Source organism: Aspergillus brunneoviolaceus (genome assembly GCF_003184695.1).
Source record: "Aspergillus brunneoviolaceus CBS 621.78 unplaced genomic scaffold BO95scaffold_10, whole genome shotgun sequence".
Classification (NCBI taxonomy): Eukaryota; Fungi; Ascomycota; class Eurotiomycetes; order Eurotiales; family Aspergillaceae; genus Aspergillus; species Aspergillus brunneoviolaceus.
Genome location: NW_020290740.1, coordinates 295,958 through 320,659, shown reverse-complemented (window position 1 = coordinate 320,659; position 24,702 = coordinate 295,958). Strand labels below are relative to the sequence as shown.

General features: G+C 55.2%; 14 protein-coding genes across 14 annotated transcripts; 9 read left to right on the top strand and 5 right to left on the bottom strand.

The window, feature by feature from the left end:
- Nucleotides 1–208: 208 nt before the first annotated feature.
- On the top strand, nt 209–2,042 carry BO95DRAFT_439570 (MFS general substrate transporter). Its single transcript, XM_025585761.1, has 3 exons — nt 209–436; nt 496–867; nt 943–2,042. The coding sequence occupies exons 1-3, from the start codon at nt 260–262 to the stop codon at nt 1,867–1,869; spliced, it is 1,476 nt and encodes a 491-aa protein (XP_025445807.1). The 5' UTR covers nt 209–259; the 3' UTR covers nt 1,870–2,042.
- Nucleotides 2,043–2,255: 213 nt separating this feature from the next.
- Nucleotides 2,256–2,939, bottom strand: BO95DRAFT_479537 (uncharacterized protein; the record flags this gene model as incomplete). Its single annotated transcript, XM_025590111.1, has 1 exon — nt 2,256–2,939. Exon 1 carries the CDS (start codon nt 2,559–2,561, stop codon nt 2,256–2,258), a length of 306 nt encoding a protein of 101 aa, XP_025445806.1. The 5' UTR covers nt 2,562–2,939.
- Nucleotides 2,940–3,143: 204 nt separating this feature from the next.
- BO95DRAFT_439569 (allantoate permease family MFS transporter) lies at nt 3,144–4,984 on the bottom strand. Its single transcript, XM_025585760.1, has 4 exons — nt 4,658–4,984; nt 4,186–4,609; nt 3,713–4,115; nt 3,144–3,651 (listed from the first exon to the last, which is right to left on the bottom strand). Exons 1-4 carry the CDS (start codon nt 4,875–4,877, stop codon nt 3,220–3,222), a joined length of 1,479 nt encoding a protein of 492 aa, XP_025445805.1. The 5' UTR covers nt 4,878–4,984; the 3' UTR covers nt 3,144–3,219.
- A 352-nt stretch (nt 4,985–5,336) lies between these two features.
- Nucleotides 5,337–6,511, top strand: BO95DRAFT_382182 (DUF1445 domain protein; the record flags this gene model as incomplete). Its single annotated transcript, XM_025583387.1, has 2 exons — nt 5,337–6,207; nt 6,374–6,511. Coding segments are annotated over exons 1-2 (948 nt in total), but the record flags the coding sequence as incomplete, so codon positions are not given.
- BO95DRAFT_382179 (MFS general substrate transporter) lies at nt 6,512–8,511 on the bottom strand (the record flags this gene model as incomplete). Its single annotated transcript, XM_025583386.1, has 3 exons — nt 6,512–7,706; nt 7,769–8,098; nt 8,360–8,511. The coding sequence occupies 3 exons, from the start codon at nt 8,509–8,511 to the stop codon at nt 6,797–6,799; spliced, it is 1,392 nt and encodes a 463-aa protein (XP_025445803.1). The 3' UTR covers nt 6,512–6,796.
- Nucleotides 8,512–10,010: 1,499 nt separating this feature from the next.
- On the top strand, nt 10,011–11,346 carry BO95DRAFT_439567 (FAD/NAD(P)-binding domain-containing protein). Its single transcript, XM_025585759.1, has one exon. The coding sequence runs from the start codon at nt 10,164–10,166 to the stop codon at nt 11,334–11,336; it is 1,173 nt and encodes a 390-aa protein (XP_025445802.1). The 5' UTR covers nt 10,011–10,163; the 3' UTR covers nt 11,337–11,346.
- Nucleotides 11,347–12,752: 1,406 nt separating this feature from the next.
- Nucleotides 12,753–13,988, top strand: BO95DRAFT_354855 (alpha/beta fold hydrolase; the record flags this gene model as incomplete). The annotated part of the gene is made up of 3 exons (XM_025582228.1): nt 12,753–13,003; nt 13,077–13,279; nt 13,336–13,988. 3 exons carry the CDS (start codon nt 12,753–12,755, stop codon nt 13,986–13,988), a joined length of 1,107 nt encoding a protein of 368 aa, XP_025445801.1.
- A 116-nt stretch (nt 13,989–14,104) lies between these two features.
- On the top strand, nt 14,105–15,618 carry BO95DRAFT_13387 (NADH:flavin oxidoreductase/NADH oxidase). The gene has a single exon (XM_025580535.1). The coding sequence runs from the start codon at nt 14,220–14,222 to the stop codon at nt 15,537–15,539; it is 1,320 nt and encodes a 439-aa protein (XP_025445800.1). The 5' UTR covers nt 14,105–14,219; the 3' UTR covers nt 15,540–15,618.
- Nucleotides 15,619–15,787: 169 nt separating this feature from the next.
- On the top strand, nt 15,788–16,761 carry BO95DRAFT_439563 (peroxiredoxin family protein). The gene is made up of 5 exons (XM_025585758.1): nt 15,788–15,957; nt 16,016–16,128; nt 16,206–16,369; nt 16,416–16,553; nt 16,613–16,761. Exons 1-5 carry the CDS (start codon nt 15,911–15,913, stop codon nt 16,646–16,648), a joined length of 498 nt encoding a protein of 165 aa, XP_025445799.1. The 5' UTR covers nt 15,788–15,910; the 3' UTR covers nt 16,649–16,761.
- Nucleotides 16,762–17,421: 660 nt separating this feature from the next.
- BO95DRAFT_406578 (type 1 glutamine amidotransferase domain-containing protein) lies at nt 17,422–18,536 on the top strand. Its single transcript, XM_025584039.1, has 3 exons — nt 17,422–17,673; nt 17,741–17,978; nt 18,035–18,536. Exons 1-3 carry the CDS (start codon nt 17,596–17,598, stop codon nt 18,424–18,426), a joined length of 708 nt encoding a protein of 235 aa, XP_025445798.1. The 5' UTR covers nt 17,422–17,595; the 3' UTR covers nt 18,427–18,536.
- Nucleotides 18,537–18,724: 188 nt separating this feature from the next.
- On the top strand, nt 18,725–20,511 carry BO95DRAFT_13365 (putative solid-state culture specific protein). The gene has a single exon (XM_025580532.1). The coding sequence runs from the start codon at nt 19,023–19,025 to the stop codon at nt 20,436–20,438; it is 1,416 nt and encodes a 471-aa protein (XP_025445797.1). The 5' UTR covers nt 18,725–19,022; the 3' UTR covers nt 20,439–20,511.
- A 4-nt stretch (nt 20,512–20,515) lies between these two features.
- Nucleotides 20,516–21,610, bottom strand: BO95DRAFT_406571 (CIA30 family protein). The gene is made up of 3 exons (XM_025584038.1): nt 21,476–21,610; nt 20,920–21,393; nt 20,516–20,828 (listed from the first exon to the last, which is right to left on the bottom strand). The coding sequence occupies exons 1-3, from the start codon at nt 21,514–21,516 to the stop codon at nt 20,585–20,587; spliced, it is 759 nt and encodes a 252-aa protein (XP_025445796.1). The 5' UTR covers nt 21,517–21,610; the 3' UTR covers nt 20,516–20,584.
- An 808-nt stretch (nt 21,611–22,418) lies between these two features.
- Nucleotides 22,419–23,091, top strand: BO95DRAFT_511656 (uncharacterized protein). Its single transcript, XM_025591456.1, has 2 exons — nt 22,419–22,747; nt 22,814–23,091. The coding sequence occupies exons 1-2, from the start codon at nt 22,698–22,700 to the stop codon at nt 22,995–22,997; spliced, it is 234 nt and encodes a 77-aa protein (XP_025445795.1). The 5' UTR covers nt 22,419–22,697; the 3' UTR covers nt 22,998–23,091.
- Nucleotides 23,092–23,154: 63 nt separating this feature from the next.
- On the bottom strand, nt 23,155–24,551 carry BO95DRAFT_471142 (aldo/keto reductase family protein). The gene is made up of 2 exons (XM_025589570.1): nt 24,215–24,551; nt 23,155–24,161 (listed from the first exon to the last, which is right to left on the bottom strand). Exons 1-2 carry the CDS (start codon nt 24,270–24,272, stop codon nt 23,206–23,208), a joined length of 1,014 nt encoding a protein of 337 aa, XP_025445794.1. The 5' UTR covers nt 24,273–24,551; the 3' UTR covers nt 23,155–23,205.
- Nucleotides 24,552–24,702: the final 151 nt, after the last annotated feature.

Below are 24,702 nucleotides of genomic sequence, written 5' to 3'. Positions count from 1 at the left end.
CCGAGTCCCAACCCTACGAACAGCCAACCACGCCGTCGGAAATTATCACCCTGCGGGACCAAAGAACCCGGTATCGGCTCCGAAACATTATCTGATCGGCAACCGCCGTCCATCTAGCTCTGATTAGGGCTGGCCGCGACAGCGCCGGCGCCAGGCCCCGCCTGAAGATAAAGGCCCCCCCAAAAATTCTTAAGGATGCTTGCTCGCACATAGACGTTGGACACGAGGGCTACATGTTCGTCCGACACGTACACAAAACATGTCACTCGATCCATCAACAACAGCGGGGGCAGATGGCCCGGCCAGCCAAGCTCCAGCCGTCGTCTCCAGCGTCAAAGAAGGCGAAGCGGTGATCGCAGACCGTGAACTGGAAAGCGGCCCACACAAGCCGTACCGGCCCACCCGATGGCAGAGCAACCTGACCATCATCAGCTGCGTACGTCCACTGCTGTCTACTCGATGCAATGCAATAGCATTCTAATCCGTGTGTGATAGTACATCGCCAACTTCAGCGACGGGTTCCAGAACCAACTGGCCAACCCCACCAATGTCATCTTCACCCACCTGCTGGGGAAATCCGGGTACCCGGCCGAGATGAAGACGCGGATCAGCAACTCGCTGATCATCGGGGCCATTCTGGGGGTGCTGGCGCTGGGGTACGTCTCCGACATGATCTCCCGCCGGGCGGGGCTGCTCTTCACCTCGGGGCTGGTGACCGTCAGCACCCTGATGGCCGCCGTGGCGCTGGATGTGCACCCTTCCCCGAACATGCTGTGGTACTTTGTCATTGTGCGGGGGATCTGTGGATTTGGCGTTGGGGGCGAATACCCTCCCAGCGCTGCTGCCGGCCTTGAGGAATCCGACGACGTGAGTTCTCTCTCTGCAACAACAACAACAACAGCAGCTGTTTAGCTTATGTATTGGAACTAACCGTACCCCCAGTTCAACCGCCGCTACCGCGGCCCGGTCTTCGTCTCCTTCACGACCCTAATGGCGACGCTGGCCGCCCCAATCCTGATGATCATCTACCTGATCACGCTGAAAGCGAGCGACAACAACCTGCCCGTGACCTTCCACGCGCTCTACGCGATCGCGACGATCATCCCGGCGACGATCATGGTGCTGCGCTTCTTCATGACGGACTCGACGCTGTACCACCACAGCAACTTCAAGCGGCAGCGCCGCAAGCCGCTGCGGTTCTACTGGCTGCTGGCGCGGCGGTACTGGCGGCGGCTGGCGCTGACCTCGCTGGCGTTCTTTCTGTACGACTTCATCAACTTCCCCAACAGCATCATGTCGAGCAGCATCATCGCCTCGATGGTGACGGACGGCGACCTGCAGACCACCGCCGTGTGGCAGGTCATCCTGGCGGTGCTGCCGGTGCCCGGCGTGCTGGTGGGCGCGTACCTGACCAACGCGATCGGGCGCCGCTGGACGGGCATCGCCGGGTTCGCCGGGTATGTGGTGCTGGGGTTCATTATCGGGGGCTGCTATACGCTGTTGTCGCGGCATATCGCCGCGTTTGTCGTGCTGTACGGCCTGCTGCAGGCCTTCGGCCACATGGGCCCCGGCGCGACGATCGGGCTGATCAGTAGCGAGTCGTTCCCCACCGCCATGCGCGGCATGGGATACAGTATCGCGACGGCGTTCGGGCGCACCGGCGCCGCGGTCGGCACGGAGTGTTTCACTCCGCTGCAGACGGCGGCGGGCGATAGTGCTACGTTCTATCTGCTGGCGGGTGTGGCGGTGCTGGGGATGGTTGTGTATTGGTTCCTGCCGGAGAGTGGGGAGTTGGATCTCGAGACCGAGGATCGCGAGTTGGAGAGGTACATGGGGATGCATGGCTTTATGATGGAGAAGAGTCAGTAGGGGGTTCGGGGGAGGGTGCTCGTTGAATATAAGCTAGAGCTAGATTACGATCAGTCATGTTATGATGATTATGAGAGATGTTACAGCAGGAAAGATGGAGTTGATGTTGATACACATGTACTGTACAGTCGTTGTAGCATATACTACAATACAACAACTCAATTCAATTCAAGCACAACAAACACATTTATTCGGACATTACATCCATCCCAAGCAAAAGCACACTTCAAAGGTATCTCAGCACACATCTCACCCCCATCAATTAATCGTATATCGCATCACCTAAGCCTCTCCTAATCCATTAGCACAGTCCCCAAATCACCCCAGCAAGGATCACCAAGCCAGACTTACCACTCATGAAGTACTTTCAACTAACCCCAAGCAACTCACCACCTCCCCCTGCGCCCACCAAACCCACCCCCACCGCCACGACGGCCACCACGACCACCACCGAACCCCCCCGGTCCGCCGCCACCACCACCCCACCCGCCAGGACCCCCAGGACCCCCGAACCCACCACCACCATAGTGATGATGATGACGACCACCGCCGAACCCACCGCCGCCGCCCATCGGCATCCCACCGCCTCCGAATCCTCCAACCGGTCGAACCGGAGGCCCGCCCATCCCGCCGCTCATCATTCCACCGCCCCGACGGCGGCGGTTGCCCATGAGAGACATGCAGGTTCCCATGTTTGTTCTCTGGTAGAAGGAGGTATATATCGCGATCGTTCTAGCTTCTAATAGCAGAATTGGAGGAGGAGGAGGAGGAGGAGGAGGAGGTAAAGCTTCGTGAATCGTCTAGTATCAAGCGACCAAAGAGGAGGCAAAGAATCTCGTAATTCCTTGCAGAATGTGCAGAGTCTATCGGCGGTGATGTGCGAAGTATAATCTCAGTGCAGCTCGCAGAAAAAGAATCTCGTAAACAACAGATCCCGAAAAGAGGTATATGTAGTGAATTCCTTGTTCCCAAGAGAACAAAAACCTTCAAGGTTAAATACCTCATCCCCCGCGGGCGAAAAAGAGTATTACGCGCGGCCTGGTTCCTGGGCGTGCGAAGTCGTTGCGTCATCGGCGCGGCGCAGTCCCCAGGCGATACTCGGGGTGGGTGTTGAGTGGGTGGGTGGGTGACATCAGCGGGACACCACAGTCGCCCTGTAGGGCTGGCTGGGCTGGCGCGGGCTTTAATCCGGTTAACCTTATCTTTCTCTGCCCCCGTGGGTCTTTTCATCCACAGACTTGACACAAAGGGATGGGGGAGTTCAAGGTGGAAGTATGGTATGACGACAACCGGAGTAGGTTTCATTTGACCGATCATTATTCTTCCGGTAGGGTAAGGTGCAATACGATACTAATAAATGTACTTGAACTCCAACTCCGCATCCCCGGATTGCACCCGCCGCTGGTCCTCCATCTTCCCCTCCAAGATCTCCGCCTTGACCCGGTTCTCCTGGCGCAGATACAGCGCATGCGCCGTCACCACCCCTTGCGCGACAATTAACGCACCCATCGAGAACGAGTTGCCCAGCACGTACGGCGACGACCGGTACACCTGGCCCGCCACGATGCCCGCGCAGTTGCCGACCGTCTGCTGGAGGCCGACGGCCAGGGCGCGCCGGTACTGCGGGGCGAAGTTCACGTTCAGCCACGCCACGTTCAGCCCGACCCCCGTGTACACCGCCACGCCGCAGAGGTAGGTGGCGAAGTATTTGACCGGGTCGGAGGGAACGGCCAACAACAGGATGTAGCCCACGATGCCGAAAATGTTGGTTCCGACAATGAACTGTTGACGGAATCTGGTCAGCTTTATATCAAAGAATTCTTAATGCAGGGGAGATGCATACGACAGCAAATTTCGAGTACCGATCCGCAAAAAACGCGACCGTGACAGATACTGCGGCGGCCCAGATGTACACCGGGACGGTGAGCACGTTGCTCATCAACGAGTTGTAGCCCAGACTTCCGAGGATGGTCGGTAAGAACGTGCTGAACCCGTAGAGCAGGATGTCCTGGCAGAATTGCGTGATGGCGCTAAAGATCAGTTTGGGGTCCCGCAGGGCCAGTCGCATCTCCTCCCAGCTGAAGTGGTCGCTTCCCATGTATTTCTGGCGCTGAGCGTTGCGGACACGCATCATGTACCGCTCTTCTTCAGTGAGGAAGTAGGCGGTTGTCGGGTCGTTGGGGAGGCCAAACCAGATGAGCAGCGCACAGATGATGCTGAAAAGGCCCTCGATAATGTAGACCCATCTATTTTTTTGGTTGTCAGTTGCCTTACACTAGGGCCAAGAAGACAGCGTATCAGGGGGGGTGGGAATACCTCCAACCAGCTTTCCCTGCAACACCGTCCATGTGCAGTAATGCGTAGGCTAGTAAGCCTCCTACTGCACCAGAGATGGCAGCGCAGCTCATCAGGTACGAGACTCGCTTAGCTTGCTCCTCGCGCCGGTAGACCATGGTCAGGTATAGGTTCAGACAAGGGAAAAGACCCGCTTCGCAGGCTCCGAGGATAAGACGGGTGGCGTAGAGAGAGGCGACATTGTGAATAAAGCCAGTGAAGACGGTGGTGATGGACCAGACGATGCACAAGCCCGTGAGGATGTTGCGGGGGGTCAGCTTCTTCATCGCGACCGCCCATGGCGACTCAAGCAGGACGTAAGTGGCGTAGAAGATCGAGACAGCGATAGAGAACTCGTTGATCGAGGCCCCAATGTCCTCGGGCATTCCGGCTACTTTGACATTTCCTGAGGGCCTTTAGCAAGATGAAGACACTCGTCTGGGACCGCACACACCAATGTTGCTCCGGTCGAGGAAACAGGACAAATAGGTCAACATGATGATAGGCACGAAAGCAAGGTCCAGCTTCAGGAGAAGCTTCTTCTCCTTGACTGGATCCAGCACCACATCGTCGATATCGCCCACATCGGTCTCCTCGGTGGTGTTCTGCGGGGGTGGTTTCTGGACCGTCTGTTTACGGTCCAGAGGGATATCATCCGCACGTTCGAAGGACATTAGTGTCACAAATGGATAGAGATTGATGGCCCTAGACAGCTGTCATTCCGACCTGGAACACTCAAGGGGGTGCCAGGGGCGACATTAAGAACCGTGGAAACATCAAGGTTCTGGTACTTGTCAGAGTGACATAGATCCCCGGCGATAAGGAAGGGGAAAGAGGGGAGTCTCCAAACCGGCTATCTCCAACCCGGTACGCCAATCACCGGCAATTGACAAAAGCATTCACCAGGGTTACAGCTGCATCGGCCCGATAGTCTGATAAGCGGTGGAGATAGCGAGGATGTCATTGGTGCAGTGCCTCGAGACGATGGGGTTGTGATGCGGGGATCGACTGATGCTTATCATCGCCATCCCGCATATCGGAGCCCACATGCCGATACCACTGATATGGGGTATTCACTTTCGAGCAGGACTATCAATTGATTGCATAACATTATATGAACAGCAGAACCTTACCTTACACAGACAAGACAGCTAAATTGACACTCCCAAGCTTCTACTCACAAACGAAAGCACAATGACAAAAGACACCCTCTCCAACCCACCCGGGCCACAACCCAGCGCCACCACCAAACCCTCAAAAACAACCACCACCAACACCACCACCACTCTCCCAAGCCACCAAACCCGCCTCGCCAGCCGCGCCAACCAAATAACCAACACCTCCGGCCTGGCCCCAGGCCACCTGCAAGCCAACCTCCTAATCCTCCCCGCCCGCTACAGCCAAGACTTCCACCAACTCTGCCTCCGCAACCCGGTCGCCTGCCCCCTCCTCGGCATTTCCCACCAACCAGGCAACCCCCACCACATCCAGCCCGAAGGCTGCATCACCGTGACCGGCCCAGAGGACTTCGACATCCGCACCGACTGCCCCCTCTACCGCATCTACAAGCACGGCAAACCCATCGCCACGCACCAGAAGACCCTTCTCCCCTTCTGGGCGGACCCATCCCCTCAGCCCGCACAGCATGAAGCATACGTATCCTTCCTGATCGGCTGCTCCTACTCCTTCGAATCCGCCCTCACCGCCGCCGCCCTGCCCCCGCGCCACCAGACCACCCAAACCCTCGTCCCCATGTACCGCACCACCATCCCGCTCCTCCCCGCGGGCATTTTTACGGGTGGACGCACCGTCGTCTCCATGCGTCCGTACCCGGCCCACGAAGTGGAGCGGGTCCGCGCCCTGACGCGGCCGTTCCTGGCCACCCACGGCGAGCCGGTCGATTGGGGGTGGGAGGCGCTCTCCCGGTTGGGGATTGGGGATCTGCAGGCGCCCGACTTTGGGGAGCCGGTGCCCCTGGAAGAGGGGGAGGTGCCGGTTTTCTGGGTGCGTATTTCCTTTTCTTCCTTGATTGCCTTGTTGATTTTACGTTATTTCCCCCGGGGAAGTGCGGGCGGGGGATGTGGGGCCTTACGAGGGGGTGTGGGGAAGTTTGGTTGGGGTTGTGGGCTGGGTTTCATTGCTAATCTGTCATGTCATGTGAGTACTGTAGGCTTGCGGGGTTACGCCGCAGTTGGCGGTGGAGGCTGCCGGGGAGAAAATCGAGGGGTTGGTGTTTGCGCATGAGCCGGGCCATATGTTGGTGACGGATTGGAGGGAGGAGGATTTGGCGAGGTTGGGGCGGGGGTTGGGGGTTTGAACAGGTATAAGTCGAGGTGGGTTGGGAGGATAATGCTAACTACTAGGAGGTCAGGCTGCTGCTTATGACAGAGGAGGGAAGATTCGTTCAATGACATGACTCAACCTCTATGACACAGTTCTCAGTTCATCAATATACTAGCAACATCACTGCCGTCGTCAACCACCTTTTGGTTCACACCCATCACTTCCTCATCATTACACATCGCAGCCACGGCCGTTATACAGGCATGTTATATACTTCATTCCTCAATCCACACCCCGTCCACCAACAATCTCACTTCTCCCTCTCCTCTCCCGTAGTTCCCAGCTCCTCCTCGATCTCCAAACTGAACCTCGCAAACTGGCTCCGAGCCCGGATCCGCTCCCCATAGCACATGAACAACACGGGCACGGCACAGAATCCCGTCGCCAGGGCCGCCAGCACCGAGACCGCGACATTGGCCCCCATTCCATCGAACATTTGCCGGGTGAACAGCGGGAACGCCCCGGAGGCCATCGCCCTCAGGAACTGGACGGCTGCCGTTCCGCTCGCCGCGTAACTCAGGTAACTGTCGGACAGGTACCCGTACAGAACGGTGTCGAATTCGTTGAGCGCAAACCCCATCATGACCAAGGCGATGGTCGGGACAATCCAGGGGAGATCGCTGATCCGCGGCGGGATCGTCCAGGCAAACCACCAGAGCGCCAGGGCGAAGACGGGCGCGCCAATCACCAGTCCGTACAGTTTGTCTTCGGGCTTCACAGGCTGCTTCGCGGCCTTGCGGGCATCGAAGATGCGATGATCCAGAAACCGCGTGAAGGTGCTGAAGACTACCCCCACTCCGATTGCCACGAAAGCAAGGCACGACTGGGCCGAGGTGTAGCCCATTGACTCGTAGATGGGCTGCAGGGCTTCGGTGAAGATATAGACCAGGGAGAAGGAGAAGGCAATCATGATGGCGACGATGAAGATAAGCAGCTCGCCGAAGAAGAGCTGCAGGGGGCGGAACAGGGAAACGCGGACGAATGTTCGGAAATTCGGGGTGTGGTCGGGATTGAGCGGCTGTAGGGTCTCGTTGCCAGTCTCGTGGCGGATTCGCGCGACTTCGCGGGAAAGGAGGAGGGATGGACGGGATTCTTTGATGACGAAAAAGAACGCGGTAAGGACGGCGAATATGACGGCGTAAATGTAGAATACCCAGCGCCTAGAATGATTGGGGATGTCAGTCAATAATGCTACAGGTGTGATGCAGCCAACGAAGCATACCAATCCATGTGAGCAGAGATGTATGTGCTCATGATGGGCCCAAGCAGTAAGCCCACGTTAGACGCAATGGTCCAGATGAAGATCACCCATATCCTGGCCCGTGAATCGAACATCTCCTCAATGCTGCCTCCGCCAACAGTGTAGGGTACCGCCGAGAGACATCCCGCAATGATACGCGCCGGGATCACCGCACCCAGCGAATGCGTCATCCCAATAACCAAGCAGCATACTGCACTTCCCGCAGAACTTATGATGTAAAGGTTTTTGCGGCCAAAGGACTCCGACCAGGGTGGAAATATGACAGCTCCGAATATCTGACCCACGAGAAATCTGTCTTGTCAGTATCATCGACACAGCCCTAGCCGTAGAGCGAATCTCTTACAGTGTCACGAAGATAAATGTTGCAAGAGTATTCCCGATATGATAGTCACCTTGAGCCTTTTGAGCCGCCAATGTCTAGACACGTTAGAAACGTCCGACAATACACAACGGGGCAGGGGGGGGGGGAGGAATTACTCCGGCTGTGCTTGTGGCAGTCCTATTAGCTGTTAGCGATTGTCCGTTTTTGCTCATACATAGCGGTAACCATACGTGAATGTATCCAGAAGAAAGATGATACTACTATCAAAGGTCTTCCGGCTGGTCGGCCAGTTGCGAGGCTGCTTCTTGTTATACTTGCTCCAGCGGACGTACTGGCCGTCGGCTGTGAGCTCAAGTTGGTTCTTGAGCAAGTACTCGTCCATCGCAATAGACTCGGAGACTATGGCTGTCGATTCTGTCTTCATTTTATCGGATGTAATTGCCTGGGGAAAGCGTCAAAGCCAGGGAAACATATAGATAGACCTTTCACGGGGAGAATATCCCGGGCCATGCCTGGTGGAGGCTACAGCAGCTACCGCATTTCTCACGGCCAGCCATGCTGGAGAGATCGACACAGCTGCCAAGTCGACTCCCCCTTGTTGGCGATGCTGGACGTCATGACCGCGTGTATCTTCCGAGGTCAAGGTGATGTGATAGGCCACGCCTGTCATGACCACAGAGGGAAGTCGTCCTTCTGAGATTGAGGAGCCAGGTGATCATCATGGAGCTTCGAAGAGGTTGCTCTTGAAGGTCGACTAAGCTTGTCTGTGACTTGGAGGGGCGAGCAAGGGATGAGGGACCGACGTCTGATATGCAGGGCATTAGTCGATGCGACCATCTTCCTTCATAGATCATATGAAGTGTGTTTTCGATGTAGCTCTGGGGAATGCCCCGTCTCTCGAACCATACAAGGCATTCTCAGCCAGATACAGCATCCTAATTGAAGTTCAATGTCCATGAACTCAGTATCTTCACCTCTCAGATGAAGTGGTAAATCTAACGGGTTGAGAAATCAGCGGAGTTGGAAGAACATTCCACACCGGATGATGCCTGGGGCTCCCTTCCCTCTTTAGCTTCCTCCAACGCAAGGGGTGCACCAAGATGACGAATAGGGCGCGTACAATGCATCTGCTCGGAAGATTTTCTATTGCCAGATTCAGGCAGTCTCTCCTATAGTTTCCTTGAATCAGCTTCTGATGCATGGCTTGTCCCTCCCTTGGCCCAGAAGTTCTTCGGTGATCCTAATTGACCGTGAGCCTGCCATACCTCGGACGCACGACCACCTGCAGTTTCCGCATGATGTGCATAGTATGACATAGTTACCTAGTATTCATCATTACAAATCCGAGCTGTTACATGCAGTAACTGAGTCCGTGAACGGATCATTTGAAAATTCCGATGTCCCTTGCAATTATGCTTCTGATTCATTGGTTCCATGAAGGATATAGCACAAGCCAATCGACGACAATTATCCAATTGTTCGAGCTAGGGAAACTTGCTTTCTTACGGCAGTACGGATATATCATGCTACGGAGAAACCCAGCATCCAAAACATTGGACAAATCCAGTTCTCCGAAGACGGAGATACCGCTCCCGAACCCCGTCTCCGCCCCGAAACTCATCTCCGTTCATCCAAGCTACAATCTCAATGAATCTTGGGGCCTGCATCCCCAGCCTATTAGGGGTCACCTCGTATAGCCCACCTGCACCCAAAGCCAATCACCAGGCTGAACCACGGAACCCCCGATCATCGGATCGGATCAGATAAGATGTCCGGTCACAACAGTGGGGAGTAGAACGGTAGGTAGTATTTTAGATCAGCTCATTCGGAGCAACCGAATCCTTTTGTCCTGTATTAGGAGACCGTAGAGACCGTACATATACGTCCCCATTCACCCAGTTCATTGTCCCCAGAGACCACAACAGGGGAAACTTGACTTCTCACCCAACCACTATTGACTCCACGAAAAAAAAAAAAAAAACAAGCACCACACTAATAATCCCAAACACTGGCAGTGACGGAACACCCACCAAAATGCTCCGCACCCTCCTCCTCATCCTCAAAACCCTCCACCTAACCCTCCATCAAGTCACCACCCACATCGCCCTCGCGCTCACCCCGCGCCTCCACCGCCTAACCTATCGCACCGTCCGGGACCCGAAGAACATCGTCGTCATCGGCGCCTCCTTCGCCGGCTACCACGCCGCCCGGGTTCTCGCCTCCACCCTCCCGACGGGCTACCGCGTTGTCGTCATCGAGCGGAACTCCCATTTCCAACTCACGTGGGTCCTGCCTCGGTTCTGTGTTGTGGCTGGCCACGAACACAAGGCTTTCATCCCCTACAGGGGGTATCTTGCGCCCGTGGCGGAGGGGGCGTATACATGGATTACTGGGGCGGTGAGGAGGATTGTTCTCGAGTCTGGTGCGGGAGAGGGGAAAGTCGTGCTGGAGGAGTCGGGCGAGGAGATTGCGTTTGAGTATTTGGTTGTGGCGACGGGGGCAGTGGCTGCGGGGTTACCGTCGCGGGTTGGTGGGAGGACAAAAGAAGAGGGGATGGTGATGCTGAGCGACGAGCAGGAGAGGACTCGGACCGCGCGGGATGTGGTGGTGCTTGGGGGTGGCGCGGCGGGTGTGGAGATGGCCGGGGATGTGAAGGAGCGGTATCCCGAAAAGAATGTTACGTTGGTGCACTCGAGGAAGAGGTTGTTGAATCGAGGGCATGGGGAAGGGTTGAGTCGGAGCGCGTTGGATGGGTTGCAGGCGCTGGGGGTGAAGGTGTTGTTGGGGGAGAGGGTGGTGATGGACGACCAGCCGGAGCGAATGGAAGAGGTCAAGTTGGAGTCAGGTCAAGTGGTGAAGTGTGATTGCTTGGTAGGTTGGGCGTATGTACTCTTGAGCGAGGAGCTGGCTGACGGTTGTAGATCAAATGCGTCGGGCAAAGGCCAAACTCAGGCTTGGTGGCAGAGGTGTCGCCTTCGTCCATCGCTGAGTCAGGGCACATCCGCGTCCGCCCTACGTTGCAGCTTGTGGATAAGGCCTGCAGTCGGATATACGCAGCTGGAGATGTGGTTGAGGTGGATGCGGTGCAGAATGCTCGTGGCGCATTTCAGCAGGCGGAGGTGGTTGCAAAGAACATCGTGCGAGCAATCAAGGGCAAGACTCTTTTCGAGTACCATCCAAAGTGGTGGGAAGGTGCGACAAAGTTGACGCTTGGTCTGGTGAGTAGGCGTCTCCACTATCAGCAGGCGAGGCTGACGATGTGCAGAAGAAGAGTGTGATGTACGTGAGTGACGGGTCGGCCGAGTTGATTATTTCCACCAAGGGCAAAGAGGAGCTGGACAGTGCCCGCGTCTGGAAGTTCTTCGGGCTGAAGCCTTTCATCGATACTCAAGAAGAGAAGAGCACCTGAGAGAGGCTCTTTTGTTTTCAGCATATTTTATGCAATGCAAATCTCGTGCCATCTTCCTCTAAGCATGGACGCTCATTCTCAGCCAGTCCACTGGAGCCCGCCGCCGAAGCTGAACGTGTGGCGAACGTTAACAAGCAGCGCAGCATTTGCTGATGATGGTAGCCTCTTTCTTCTTCAACTTGTCTTGCTTTTTCCCCGCGCAACAAAAATTCTTTCTCAAAGCATCAACAAGCACAAGATACAGCCCAGCAGAAGTTCAAGCATTTCTGGGCCATGTGGAGCGACCAGTGTTATGCAAGCTTCCCATCTCGCCTTCAGTGACGAGGTCGACAGGCGCTTCTTGACAAGATTTGTGATTTTGGATCGCTTCAAAGGGGCCATTTTGCGTATCCGATTTCCTCGATGTGACGGGATCAAGTGGTATCTCTGGATTTACTATTGTCCAAGAAAGTGTTGTTGTATCAGAGAAAGTATCATCAGCCCTGACCGGGAAGTTGATGGTAGACATTGCAGTGCGAGTCAGTTTGTGCTGGTGTCAACATGGCGGGCAATTCTGACATCAAGAATAGGTTGCGACTTGACATTTTGTGATCATTATGCCGCACTTGCGGAAGTCGTAGACCCATTGCACATTGCATCATTTAGAATCGGTTCTCCTAGCCTGTTTGATGGAAACCCCCACAGAGCTCGACGTATGAATACCGCATTATCTTTGCTTCTCTGCCGCCTCCCCTCCGCCCAGTGACCACCCCAGGTATAGAAAGCAAAGAGGCAGCATGCGCGTTGGTTGCTATTTCCAAGCCATGAGATATGCTCATTTTCCGGTCATCCAGGCGCCAGGCACGTGGGCTTAATGCTGATGTAGTAAGGGCAACTTTAAAAGAGCTGTCTTACCTTGCACGCCGTGCGGCAACTAAGGTGGCCGTCACGGGTCCATTTTGCCCCGCCTAACCGCGACGATAAGCAGGCTGTATATTTAGTGTGATTCAGTGAAACTCGTCAAGACGCTGATGCCTAGATACCCAAGCGAATGAGGCGCCGCATGTTATACGAGTCAGCTTTAACCTAACTTGGGAAAAGGTCTTCTTTGTCCGAATCCTTCCTCTTGAATATGAAAATGCTTTCCTGCTCGCTGCAGGCAGCCTCATGCTGTTTTCTTCTTGCCCTCACATCAATGCTTGCAAATATCCCTACTGTATGAAACTAAATCTTCCATGGCAGACACTCCAGAGGTGTTCGAATTCACCGCGCAGAGACGCTTCCATCAGCGATTCATTCTCCCCGCGACAGCAGATCATGGCCCTTTGGCTGTGACATATGCTGATGTTGGGCCGCGTCAGCACGAAGACGGAGCTCCGGTACCTACGATTTTAGCCGTTCCTGGTATGGCAGGGAGCCGACTATGGCTTTATCACAAAGACCACTTAGCAAATGTGATCGGAGTCAGAATACTATCCATCGATCGGTAAGTGGCTCGCTCGTATTCATTATTTATTCCGAATCGGATGCAAGTCAAGTTACCCGACTAAGAATAACAGCCCGGGGCTGGGCGGATCAACGCCTGTTCCAATCGAGAAGCGAGTCTCTGTCTGGCTAGAAACTGTGACAGCGCTGTTGGACTATCTGTCAATCTCGCATGTGGTGCCTGTTTCGCACAGCGCGGGCACCATTTACCTGTTGAATTTGCTTGTGCACAAGAGAAATTTGCTATGGCCTCAGACACCAACCGCAATGCTTCTCGGTGAGTGGCAGTGACTACGATAGCACCTTATACGTTTTTGCTAACCGATCGGTCAGCACCCTGGGTCGAGCCCAAGCATTCCGATGTGTTGTCTATGCAGATGGCTCAGATGCTTCCTAAGGCGGTGCTTAATCAGTGGAACAAACTTATTGGATTCACCTTGACTAAGGCAACACCTGCTTTTGGTGCCAGTTCAGGCATCCTGACGAATATGTCTTCCAGCTTACCCGGAATAGGCAAGAGCCTTGATCCCGAAGAAGCTGACGATTGTCTTACCACATACGGAATGCCTGTAGAAGCTGTGGAGAAGCTAGAGAAGATCACCATGGAGTACATGTTTACCGAAAGCTCCACCGGCATCAATGATGAGGCGATGATCTGTCTGAAGAAAGGGCCGCTGGGGCTGTGGGGGGCTTGTGAGGATCTCCCGGCTTATGTCCGGCAATTGGGGCAGTTGGAACAGGATCACAAGCAGCAGCATCCACAAGAGGCGCCCCTGCGTTTGAAAGCTATTTTTGCGGACAAAGATAGTATGATCGGCTCCAAAGGGCAGCAGTACTTTGTGCAGTGCTTTACGCGTGCCGAATTGGGAGGTGGTGTGGCTTTCGAATCCGTGGTAATACCAGGGACCGACCACGATTCTATTTGGTCAACGCGGACAGGAGTGTTGGAGAAACTCATGTGGGACATCAAGGAAATCGCGCAGTAAATGCCGCAGGAAATCATGAGAGTTTCTCGTGTCTCAAAGAGTGCCCTGCGATAACATCAATTAATAATGCATCCGTGCTCACGGCATTTGTCAGCAGCTCCTTCGACACTTCTCTGACGCCATCTTGTAAAGCTTGCTGGGTGCAAGTATAAGAACCTTTCCATTGTCCAAGCCTAGCATGACATTCGATTCGCTTACCAGATTCAACTGTTTGTGCCTGCCAAAGCCATCATGAGCCCCTCTACTCTCGTGGTCAAAGCCGACCACCTTCCCTACTACACTCCCGCCAATAATGCCGGCGCTGCCGTTCAACCCCGCGATGCCGCCACGCCGACCCTCTTCCGCCCGTTGACGATCCGCGACGTGACCCTCAAGAACCGTGTTGTGGTTTCGCCCATGTGCATGTATTCCGCTGAACCCGATCTGTCCTCTCCTCTTGTTGGCGCCCTAACCGATTATCACGTCGCCCACCTGGGCCATTTCGCCCTTAAAGGCGCCGGTCTAGTTTTCGTTGAAGCGAGCGCCGTGCAACCGAACGGTCGCATTTCCCCTAATGATGTCGGACTGTGGGACACAGCCCCGGAGTCGGAGCAAGTCAAGGCTCTCGAGCGGGTTGTACGCTTCTGCCACGCTCAGGGCGCCAAGGTCGCGGTGCAATTGGCCCACGCCGGACGCAAGGCCAGCACGACGGCTCCTTGGTTAGCCACGAAGGCCGGGAAGCCAACCTTGAAGTCGGACGAGGACGCATTCGGATGGCCTTCTGATATTGTCGGGCCATCAGGTGGGAAGGAACATATCTGGGACGGCACAGGCGAGGGATACTGGACGCCACGGGCGCTGAGCACCGAGGAGATTGACGAGGTGGTCAAGGCCTTTGCCAGAAGCGCTGAGGCAGCCGTCCGAGCTGGTGTGGATGTCATTGAAATTCACGCAGCGCATGGGTATCTTCTCAACCAATTCCTGAGTCCGGTTACCAATAAGCGGACGGACAAGTATGGTGGCAACTTCGAGAATCGCACCCGACTTCTGCGGGAGGTCGCGACGGCTATTCGAGCGGCGATTCCCAGCGGCACCCCACTGTTTGTGCGTGTGAGCGCGGTCGAGTGGCTGGATGGAAAGGCTGTGGCGGCCGAGTCCGGCTCTTGGGATCTCGACAGTACGGTTCGCTTGGTTGCGGACCTGCCGGAACTCGGAGTTGATCTAGTGGATGTCAGCTCTGGTGGTAACCACAAGGACCAGAACATTCACATGAGCAACAAGAATTATCAGATTGACCTGGCAGGTCATATTCGCAAAGCAATTCGGGAAGCTGGAGCATCGACGCTTGTGGGCAGCGTTGGATACATCACGGACGCAGAGCAGGCGAAGGAAATTGTGGAAGGAGCAGAAGAGGCTCGCGCAGCGGAGGCCACCCTGTCTGGATCATTCCCACGCGCTGATCTGGTGTTTTTGGCCCGCCAGTTCCTGCGTGAACCGGAGTGGGTGATCAACGCTGCAAAGACGCTGGGAGTCCCCATTGAAAAACCGGTCCAGTTTGGACGGGCCCTGTAGGGGGGGGGGGGGGGGGGGGGGGGGGCTAGAAGTGAGGTTATGAGAAACGATCATTATTGTAAATAGATTTGTATGTTCTGAATAGATTTTGATCTGTTTCATTTTCCGGAGTTGAGTATCTGAGCTGAAGTATCTCAGAGGCAGGCAGGATGCGGGATGCGGACGGAAAGCGCCGAGGTCCTCGCGCTTGACCGCATCGGAATGACGAGCTGCATAACAAGTAAATTAACAACTCATCAACCGCCACTGATTCATTGATGTGTTCGGTCCCTTAAGAACGCCAACCCCGCACTTTCTCCTCGTCCTCCCCCCTCGTTTTCAATTGACTTTTGCCCAACAATCAACAACAATCAAATCCGTCTAACATCACCATGACCCTTAAACCCGGAGACTCGTTCCCCTCTGACGTTGTGTTCCAGTGTGTCTTCAATTGCCAGGGTAAAGCGATGAATATTTACTGAGAAGCTGTTGGATAGGTACATCCCCTGGACCGAGGAGAGCGGCGAGATTACCTCCTGCGGAATTCCCATCAACTACAACGCCTCGAAAGAATGGGCCGATAAGAAAGTTGTGCTCTTCGCCGTGCCTGGTGCGTTCTAATCTACCCCATGTTTCTTTCTCTCTAAGTGGAACAATGCGTACTAAGATGCCGATCCAAATCCATAGGAGCTTTCACCCCCACCTGCTCCATCAATCACGTTCCGGGGTACATCCAGAACCTTCCGCGGCTGAGAGAGAAGGGAGTGGAGGTGGTCGCTGTGATTGCCTCCAATGATCCATTTGTGATGAGTGCTTGGGGCAAGGCCAATAACATCAAGGGCGATGATATCGTATGTTGTTCAACCAAGTCTCCTGCTTCCCATCTGACGAGCCTAGCTTTTCCTCTCCGACCCCGATGCCAAATTCGCCAACTCCATCGGCTGGGCGAACGGCGGCCGCACCGGCCGATTCGCGATCATCATTGACCACGGAAAGGTGACTTACGCACAGATTGAGACAGAGAAGGGAGTCAAGGTTAGACGCCAGCTTCCATCCACCGGCTTTGTTTCAGGGGTTGCTAATCTTCAACGTAGGTTTCTGGTGCAGACGCTGTATTGGCTCATCTGTGACCAATACAGCTCATCTGTGAGGATAGTGAAGTGGGTAAAGCAAGTGAAGAAATCTATAGAGAACAATTTTGTGCCTGCCTCGTGTCTTCGTGTCGGAGAATTGAATCCCAGGGGTCGTGCTTTTGTAGTTCTGTAATCCTGAAGAGAACAATGCGTCGACCGCCATCTCCAGCTAGTTCGAAGCTTGTGCAATCGATTCTCGAATCTTCCACAGTCCTTTGCGGGTGATCCGGGGCAATCAACCACGGCATTGCTGATGACTCCTGTGGACCAGCTCTACGACTCACGGACATGAAACAATTCGTCGATTTGAAGCTATCAAGCAAGCATTGCCCAGCATGTTTTAACCTGATTAGTTTCGGATCTCGGGCCAGCTCAGTCCTGAAGCTTATCTATAGTTAGTACTAGGTATAGAGTACTTGTGTCTCTCCGCTGCTTGTAAATCCTTCCGAAGAGCTTGTTTCAGTCTCCTTCTCGTCCGTAGTTTTGTCGACGCCCTGAACTTGCTCGAAAATTGGTGTCTTCTTCCAGCGTAGCGTGGGACGGGTGGGTCCACCCCATGCGGTGTAAGCAGCTTGCATGAAACCCCGGATTTAAGACCATTTCTCGGGAATACTGGACGATCTACATCCAATCACGATATGGAAGCCCCTCTGGAAACCCAGAGAAAGCAGTAGCATGTTTTAAATTGTGTTAGTAAGGAAAAAGAGGTGAAGGAATCCACCCGGGCCAGAATCCCACCGATAGCTCAAGAACCGACTAATCAGTTTTGAGGAAAGTCTCCTGTGCCCCACCCGTTCCCGTTTTGTGCTGCTGAATAATCTCTGTCGAGCTCTTGATGTCATCCATTTCTGCGACTGCAACATCTATATAAACTTCAAAGAAAGAGGAATTGATCGAGTGCAACAATATATAGTCAACTTCACATTGATCATACACTTTTCATCATGGCTCCCAAGGTTCTCGTTGTCCTCACCTCTCAGGACCACTTCCCTGCCAACAACCACCCCACTGGTTGGTATCTGGTGAGGACCCCGCGATCCGCACGAAAAATCAATTTCTGTGACGACGAGCAACTGACACTATCAATAGCCCGAGTTCGCTCACCCGTGGGAAGTTCTCCATGAGAAGGCCGAGCTGGTTATCGCCTCCCCCAAGGGTGGCAAGGCCCCTCTCGACCCCAGCTCCGTGAAGATGTTCGAGAGCGACCCCTCCTCGACCAAGTTCCTGAAAGAGCAGGAGGCTCTCTGGACCAACACCGTCAAGTTGTCCGATGTTGCCTCCAAGGTCTCTGAGTTCGACGCTATCTTCTACGTCGGCGGCCACGGACGTAAGTCTCTTTGTCAGCCCAGCCTGTCAATTGAGAATGGTACTGATTCCCACTAGCGATGTACGATCTGCACAGCGACAAGACGTCCCTGGCTCTGATCCAGGAGTTCGCTGCTGCTAAGAAGCCCGTCGCCGCCGTCTGCCACGGTCCTGCTGTGCTGATTAACGCGACCACCCCCTCCGGCGAGCCTCTTCTTGCTGGTGCGGAGGTCACCGGTTTCTCCAACACCGAGGAGGACCAGGTCGGCCTCAGCCCCATCATGCCTTTCATGCTGGAGACGGAGCTGAACCGCGTCTCCGGCGGCAAGTACGTCAAGGCCGATGAGCCCTGGGGCGAGAAGGTTGTTGTCTCTCAGGTCGCTGGTCTGGGTGGTGCTGTCATCACTGGCCAGAACCCGGCCAGTGCCACTGGTGTTGGAAAGGCAATCCTCAATGCTCTGGGATTGTAATTGATGTGATGTGTGAAATGATACCTAAATATGCCGACCTGATAAGTTTAATTAGTGATTAATCGATATTTTTGTTCACGAGGGTTGTTTACTTTTGACCTGAGACATCGATTGCCGGGGAGAGGAGCTTGACTGATCCATAACATTCCAGTTTAACACCACCGCTTCCCGCAGGATGCAGTGTCGACTCGAAACGTTCTGGGGCTGAGACACGTTGCCTGTACCTTACCTTTCCACATCCTTCGGCACTATCTCACTCAACAAACTTCAGAAGCAGAAATCTCAGTGACGAGTCTTTCATACTTTCTCCTAAAGCAGGCCGTGTCGGTCTACATGCCGAGAAACAATTAGGTAACATGTCATCTTGGCTAGGATCGTTCCATAGAAGATAGATCGGAACACATACGCCGACGGAATCAGGCAACGGTCGACCTTTCCTTCATGACGCCAATTGACGTCTATAAATCGATGGTATGGCTAGACAGAATCTACACCTGAAGCCTTCCCAGGTGTAAATCTGTCAAATTGCGAGAGTCAATCATAAGTACAATCATTGACCCTTGACGACTAGATCTACATCTAAGACATCATCCATCATGATTGCCACCGACATGACCATAATCCTAGACACCACACTCGACGACCTCTACTCGCTGGACAGCGACGAACCTCATGGGGTGGTGACTGCGTACCCACACCCCAGCCAGCCCTCGCGGGCGATGCCTCACCCCTTCTCGTCCGAGCACTTCCTGTACGGCATCACCTTCCCCAACACCACCGCCCCGGACGCGATGCAAAACATCCTGGAGCGCGGCATCGCGCAGCGCTACTCCTTCATCGCCGGCCGCGCGCCCGTCATTCTGTTCGACTCGCTCCCCGCAGCCACCGACGCGGAAAGCCAGAACAAGCCAGAACAACCCCCGTCCCCAGCCATCGCCGATATCCTCAGCCTCCACGCCCAGCTGCACCCACCCCAACGACCAGAGCTACAGTTCCCCCGCAACGCCTCCGCAATCGCCCTCCCGCCCAGCACACAGATCGCCATCATCGTCCCGCAAGACGGACTGGCCCACCTCCCGCACATCCTACCCCCGGAGACCCACTACCACCTCCTCAGCAAACGGTGGCTTGCACTCTCGTCCCTCCCGACGCCGACCTCCATCATCATTGACCCCACCATCCCCCCAACAGCGGACCACCTCGCGGCCATCGAAGCAGAAATCACCCGCATGCTCCGCCCCATCCAGACGTACCCCTCCCTCCCCTTCGTCATCAAAGTCTCCGTCGCCGCCTCCGGCCGCGGCACGTTTCTAATCCGCTCCGAACCCGACAGATCGGACGCCTGCATCCGCATCCGCGCCATCCTACACACCTCCTTCCCGCACGTCACGCCGCAGAACGCCCACCTCCACCCCCTGACCCTCATCCTCCAGCCCTTCGTGGCGGGCGAGGCCCACGGCATCTCCTTCTTCCTCACGCAGACGGGCAGGGCGATCTTTCACGCGGCCTCGCGGCAGCAGTTCAACGCGCAGGGCCAGTGGTGCGGCGGGTTGGTGTCGTTCCCTGCGCAGCATCGGCTCAAGGAGCGGTACTGGGGGGTTGTCGTCGCTGTAGCGGAGAGTTTACATGCGGAGGGGTATTACGGGCCGGTTGGGGCGGATGTGATGACCGAGGAGAATGGGGGGCGACACGTGATCGTGGATGTGAATCCGCGGGTGACGGGGTCGTATCATCTGGGGTTGTTGCGGGGGCATTTTGTGGGGAGGGGTTTGATGGAGGTGGCGGTTTTGTCACCTTTGTATGTTGTTGGGGATAGAAGCGGGTGGGTGCAGAGTTTTGCAAGGGAGATAGAGGAAGGGAGGATGATTGTTACGGCTTGGGTGCAGGGGGTGGAGGGAGGGAGGAGTTATGTAGCTGTTACGGTGGGTGGGGAGGATGAGAGACGGTTGAAGAGGCTGGTTGGGGTGGTGGAGGCTTTTGTTCGGGAGGGTGAGTCGGGGGTTGGAGAGTGAGAGTATGTACAGCAGTGTACTGTACTGTGTTGGGCATGGACTGTATGCTTGGGGGGGGGGGGAAGGGAGATAAGGTCATCGCATCCATAGTGTTGTTTTTCTATTTTAGCTTCACCCAACCTTCGTCTTGATGGAACTCAAGAATACTAGATCCCACAGCAGAACATCGCCCTCAAGCGATCCCAAGGCCGTGAGCTACTCATCCATTGCGCCTCGAGACTCAGCCCCTCCCCCTCCATTTCCTCGCCCCACTTCTCATTATACTCCTCATCCACTGCACAAGTAGTTGCAGACACATCATCCTTATACCTCATCTCCTCCTTCGGGGTCTCAAACCCCCGGATCGACTCCACCACCAACTCAAACTCCCCTTCCTGCTCCCCAAAGAAACTACAAAACCACAACCATCAGCACAAATCCCTTCCCCCAAAGCAAAACACCTCCCCCCCAGGAATCAAGGAGAAAAGAAGAAAAAACTCACCTCCTCACCATAATCCCCACCCTCCTCACCCTCTCCAAATCCAACGGCTTGACCCCATCCCTCAACTCCCTCCCACGGTACGTCGGCCGAAACGCCTTCCACGCGAACCGCAACCTCCCACCCCCTTCCGGTACGGTGAAGTCCACCTCCCACGACAGCGAACTTCGCTCCCGCCCGTCCGGCCGATTCGGCAGGATCTCATCCTTCAGCGTGAGGGTGTAGCGCTTGTCGTCGGCGCGGGGGACATGCACCTCTAGCCCCGAGAAGCGGGAGAGGTCCCATTCTTTGGTCGTGGTGGTCGTGCGCTGGGAGGCGAAGCCGGCGCCGCCCAGGGTGTGGATGTCGAGGGTGCCGTGGAAGCGGGCTGTGGTCTTTTCGTCGTCGGAAGAAGAAGGCGTGATGGTCAGGTACGAGTGGGAGGCGCCGCCGCGGACGCGGTCGTCGGAGGAGGTCCAGTCTTCGGGGGTCCAGGGGCTGTTTTTGGGTGGGTTAGTGGCTTGCCCGGTGGTGGTGGTGGTGGAGGTGATTGGGGGGGTTGTGGTTGGTCGGGACTTACTTGGGACCTCCGAAGAGGTAGGTTGATGTTGTGGGTGACATTTTTATTGATGTGTGTGTAGTTCTGAGAAAGAGACAAGGGGAATCGGGTTGCGCGGGGTAAGAATGAGAAAGAAAGGTAGGTGGTTTTTTTTTTGTGGATGTTGTTGATTCAGATTCCAGAATCGCGGCAATCGGGATCGGACGGTTTTCGGCATCGATGACGTCGGGATTGCGGAGCCCCCCGATTGCGGAGCTCGGTTGGGTTTAGCTTCGGTAAACGGGGATGGTCCCTTTTACATTTTCCATGATGGCGAGTGGCCAGAATTGAGCTTGTTTCTGTCTGGAGTATCATGGAGAACAGCTCTGCCGTAGCTGTTTCGTGGGAATGGAGCCGTGGAGGACCGGGGAACGTCGATCTGGCCCAGTCTAGATCTTGGAGCTTGGACTTTGTCAATCTTCCGCAGGTCGCAAGACTCTGCCTGCGTGTGTTTCATGCAATACTCGGGTATTGATTATAGGTATACGCCAATTTGATCTGTCAGGTTGATCTTGGTCCAAGAGTCTTAATTTATGATCGTCGTTGGTCCAGAAAATATTGCGCACTCGAGAGCGTCAGGCTTAGAGTCGATGGCCTGAAGTTCTCGATCTCTGGAATCTAGCATAATCGCACTCAATGTAATGTTCTACAGTGAAAACGCGGCAATGGTATCTACGTGTAGTTCACGAACAGAAATGATGGGTGGATAACTGAGCGCGTAGAAGACTGGCTCGATCAATGCTCTGTGATTGTACTGTACAGTACCAAAATGGGGCAGACTCAAAGCGAAGATCGAGCATCTTATCGGCTCAAGCTTATCGGGTCATGGCATGACAGCGCCTGGAAGGAGCATTTTGATTTAGATCTGGACACGCATGACCACCACCCTCGCCACTCGAATCAGCCAAATCCACAGGGCTCATGTCAACGTCTTCCTGACGCAAAAAAAATGCATCCCATGGTAGACACACGTCTTCTGTATATCCGGCGGAACGAAACATATCCGACGGATATACATGTAGTACTTGACGTCATGTGTATGTAGTCTCAACCACAGCATATATCAACAATTGAGTCCTCTCGTCGATTGCGGTGGTAAGCTATTGCATTCAATGATCATCTCCTGAGAGCAAGCACTCTGAAACCAGAATCATCCACCACCACCACCACCACCACCAAACCCCGTTCCACAGCAATCGTCATCATGGTTGCACACTCCGGAGGCATCACGAACGGCCACCCTGGCTCAGTTCGGTAAGTCATACTATGTTTGTCATCCACAGTGCATGTAAGGCAGATACTCATAACTTCATCATGTAGTTCCCGAAACCTCGCCCTCTTCAGTATCTTCGGCATGATTGCCGGCGCCGCTCTCGTCTTCCGCGCCCAGTCCCCCAGCAAGGATGAGAAGCTGTTCTCAAACAAAGAAGCCCAGACGATGGTTGGAGGGCAAACGGGAGAGGACCGGGTGGGACGGGCACCGAGCCATCAGCCCAAGAACTGACCTCTGAAGGATTACTATGAATGTTATGATTATTGAGATGTGGCTATACTGTACTTGTATATAAAGCGAATGGCTGGGCTATATCGCATGGAACATCATTGTTGATGAAGTCTTTCGTTCGAATAGAATGAACTATACGTCCTCCAATTTAAAGTGTGCTGTACAACGCTATCTCAACGCTTCATGAACATAAATCCCATTCTCCAAATCAGTGCCAATAGTTCGGCGCAACCCCCCGAATCAACCCCCACGCCTCCTCCAGCACCTTGACCACCTCCTCCGGCAACGGCTCCTTCTCCAGATCCGCCAGGTTCTCCTCCAGATGCCGCACACTGCTGGCCCCAACGATGATCGCATCCCCCAGCTCCGCCCGCAACTCGGAATGATACTTGAGCCACCGCAGCGCCACCTCCGCCACCGTCAGCCCCAACCGCCCAGACACCTCCTGGATGCTCTCCAGGGCATCAAAGTACGTATCGTTCCAGTAGCGCCCGCGCGCCACCGCGCCCTGCACGATCGCCGGATCGAAGCGCGACCCGGCCTCGAACTCGGTCTGCTGGCGCGCGTACCGGCCCGTCAGGAACCCGCCGGCCAGCGGCTGGAAGGCGTACAGCGCGAGGCCGTACTTCCGGAGACAGGGGAGGAGCTCGGGCTCCACGCTGCGCTGCAGCGCATGGTACACCCCCTGGTAGACCGTGGGGCGGATCCAGCCGTGGCGGATGCAGAGCTCGCAGATCTGCGCCACCTCCCAGGCCATGAAGTTGCTGAGGCCGAAGCGCGCGAAGCGGCCCTCCGTGTGGAGGCGGTGCACCTCGCGCAGGGTCTCCGCGAACGGCACGCGCCGGTCCGGCCCGTGCAGGTAGAACAGGTCGACCTGCGCGGCGTCGAGCGCGCCCAGGCTGTCCTGCAGCCCCCGCCGCACGTCCGCGGGCGTGTGCGTGTACGCCTCCACCCCCGGGACCTGGCTGCTTGCGTTCGGGTACAGCTTCGTGGCCACGGTCAGGCCGCGCGACTGCCAGCCTAGCGCGGCGAGCATTTCCTCGGACGACCCGTGGCCGTAGAGTCGCGCGGTGTCGATCTCGCGGTGGCGGTGTCTTTGGAAGGTGTCGAGGATGGTGGATGCGGTTGCGTTGTCGGAGACGCGCGCACCCAGGGTGTCTATCTCTCGGTTAGGGTCGTGTTTGGGTTAGTGGAGGGGGGGTGTAGTGGATGCGTACTGGGCTTGCCAAATGTCATGGCGCCGAAGACGATTTTGAGGTCGGTGTTGTTGGCCATTGCTGGGGTTGGCTTTTGGCTGTGTTGGTGAATGTGAGACCGTAGTCACTTTTGTGTTATCGAGAAAAGACATGGTCCCCGGGCGGAAAGCACTCCTTATATACATCTTCATAGATGATCTTCTTTGTCTCCTCGTGTCAGCCTGGAGGTTATTCCCGTAGGAGATAAGTCATGACAGCTAACTCCGGCTGCCAAGCCCAACGCTTAAAGTGCTGAACGGCGTTCACTGCAATAACTTAGATGAAGGCGATTCCCAATACGAGCCGTGGCTGAGACTTGCTACGTCATCTAGCCAAATACAAGCCCATCGTTATGTTCGTCTCACCTGCAGCTGCGGATATTTCCGCAACCGCCAAGACCAAGCCGAACAGCCGAGCAATCAACAGATGCTTGACTCGACTTGCCGGGGCGATTGACAGGATGTCAGGTT

What these genes read in the sequence shown, in the direction of transcription:
- BO95DRAFT_13365 (XM_025580532.1), top strand. Translation starts at nt 19,023, where the DNA reads ATGATTGCCACCGACATGACCATAATCCTAGACACCACACTCGACGAC.
- BO95DRAFT_439563 (XM_025585758.1), top strand. Translation starts at nt 15,911, where the DNA reads ATGACCCTTAAACCCGGAGACTCGTTCCCCTCTGACGTTGTGTTCCA. An exon ending in TGTGCTCTTCGCCGTGCCTG is followed by an intron (nt 16,129 to 16,205) that starts GTGCGTTCTAAT and finishes CCAAATCCATAG; the next exon opens with GAGCTTTCACCCCCACCTGC. An exon ending in ACATCAAGGGCGATGATATC is followed by an intron (nt 16,370 to 16,415) that starts GTATGTTGTTCA and finishes TGACGAGCCTAG; the next exon opens with CTTTTCCTCTCCGACCCCGA.
- BO95DRAFT_471142 (XM_025589570.1), bottom strand. Translation starts at nt 24,272, where the DNA reads ATGGCCAACAACACCGACCTCAAAATCGTCTTCGGCGCCATGACATTT. An exon ending in CATGACATTTGGCAAGCCCA is followed by an intron (nt 24,162 to 24,214) that starts GTACGCATCCAC and finishes ACCCTAACCGAG; the next exon opens with AGATAGACACCCTGGGTGCG.
- BO95DRAFT_406571 (XM_025584038.1), bottom strand. Translation starts at nt 21,516, where the DNA reads ATGTCACCCACAACATCAACCTACCTCTTCGGAGGTCCCAA. An exon ending in TACCTCTTCGGAGGTCCCAA is followed by an intron (nt 21,394 to 21,475) that starts GTAAGTCCCGAC and finishes ACCCAAAAACAG; the next exon opens with CCCCTGGACCCCCGAAGACT. An exon ending in GTGGGGATTATGGTGAGGAG is followed by an intron (nt 20,829 to 20,919) that starts GTGAGTTTTTTC and finishes GTGGTTTTGTAG; the next exon opens with TTTCTTTGGGGAGCAGGAAG.
- BO95DRAFT_406578 (XM_025584039.1), top strand. Translation starts at nt 17,596, where the DNA reads ATGGCTCCCAAGGTTCTCGTTGTCCTCACCTCTCAGGACCACTTCCCT. An exon ending in ACCCCACTGGTTGGTATCTG is followed by an intron (nt 17,674 to 17,740) that starts GTGAGGACCCCG and finishes CACTATCAATAG; the next exon opens with CCCGAGTTCGCTCACCCGTG. An exon ending in CTACGTCGGCGGCCACGGAC is followed by an intron (nt 17,979 to 18,034) that starts GTAAGTCTCTTT and finishes GATTCCCACTAG; the next exon opens with CGATGTACGATCTGCACAGC.
- BO95DRAFT_511656 (XM_025591456.1), top strand. Translation starts at nt 22,698, where the DNA reads ATGGTTGCACACTCCGGAGGCATCACGAACGGCCACCCTGGCTCAGTT. An exon ending in GGCCACCCTGGCTCAGTTCG is followed by an intron (nt 22,748 to 22,813) that starts GTAAGTCATACT and finishes TTCATCATGTAG; the next exon opens with TTCCCGAAACCTCGCCCTCT.
- BO95DRAFT_439570 (XM_025585761.1), top strand. Translation starts at nt 260, where the DNA reads ATGTCACTCGATCCATCAACAACAGCGGGGGCAGATGGCCCGGCCAGC. An exon ending in ACCTGACCATCATCAGCTGC is followed by an intron (nt 437 to 495) that starts GTACGTCCACTG and finishes CGTGTGTGATAG; the next exon opens with TACATCGCCAACTTCAGCGA. An exon ending in GCCTTGAGGAATCCGACGAC is followed by an intron (nt 868 to 942) that starts GTGAGTTCTCTC and finishes CCGTACCCCCAG; the next exon opens with TTCAACCGCCGCTACCGCGG.
- BO95DRAFT_13387 (XM_025580535.1), top strand. Translation starts at nt 14,220, where the DNA reads ATGAGCCCCTCTACTCTCGTGGTCAAAGCCGACCACCTTCCCTACTAC.
- BO95DRAFT_439569 (XM_025585760.1), bottom strand. Translation starts at nt 4,877, where the DNA reads ATGTCCTTCGAACGTGCGGATGATATCCCTCTGGACCGTAAACAGACG. An exon ending in CCTCGACCGGAGCAACATTG is followed by an intron (nt 4,610 to 4,657) that starts GTGTGTGCGGTC and finishes AAAGGCCCTCAG; the next exon opens with GAAATGTCAAAGTAGCCGGA. An exon ending in GCAGGGAAAGCTGGTTGGAG is followed by an intron (nt 4,116 to 4,185) that starts GTATTCCCACCC and finishes CCAAAAAAATAG; the next exon opens with ATGGGTCTACATTATCGAGG.
- BO95DRAFT_439567 (XM_025585759.1), top strand. Translation starts at nt 10,164, where the DNA reads ATGCTCCGCACCCTCCTCCTCATCCTCAAAACCCTCCACCTAACCCTC.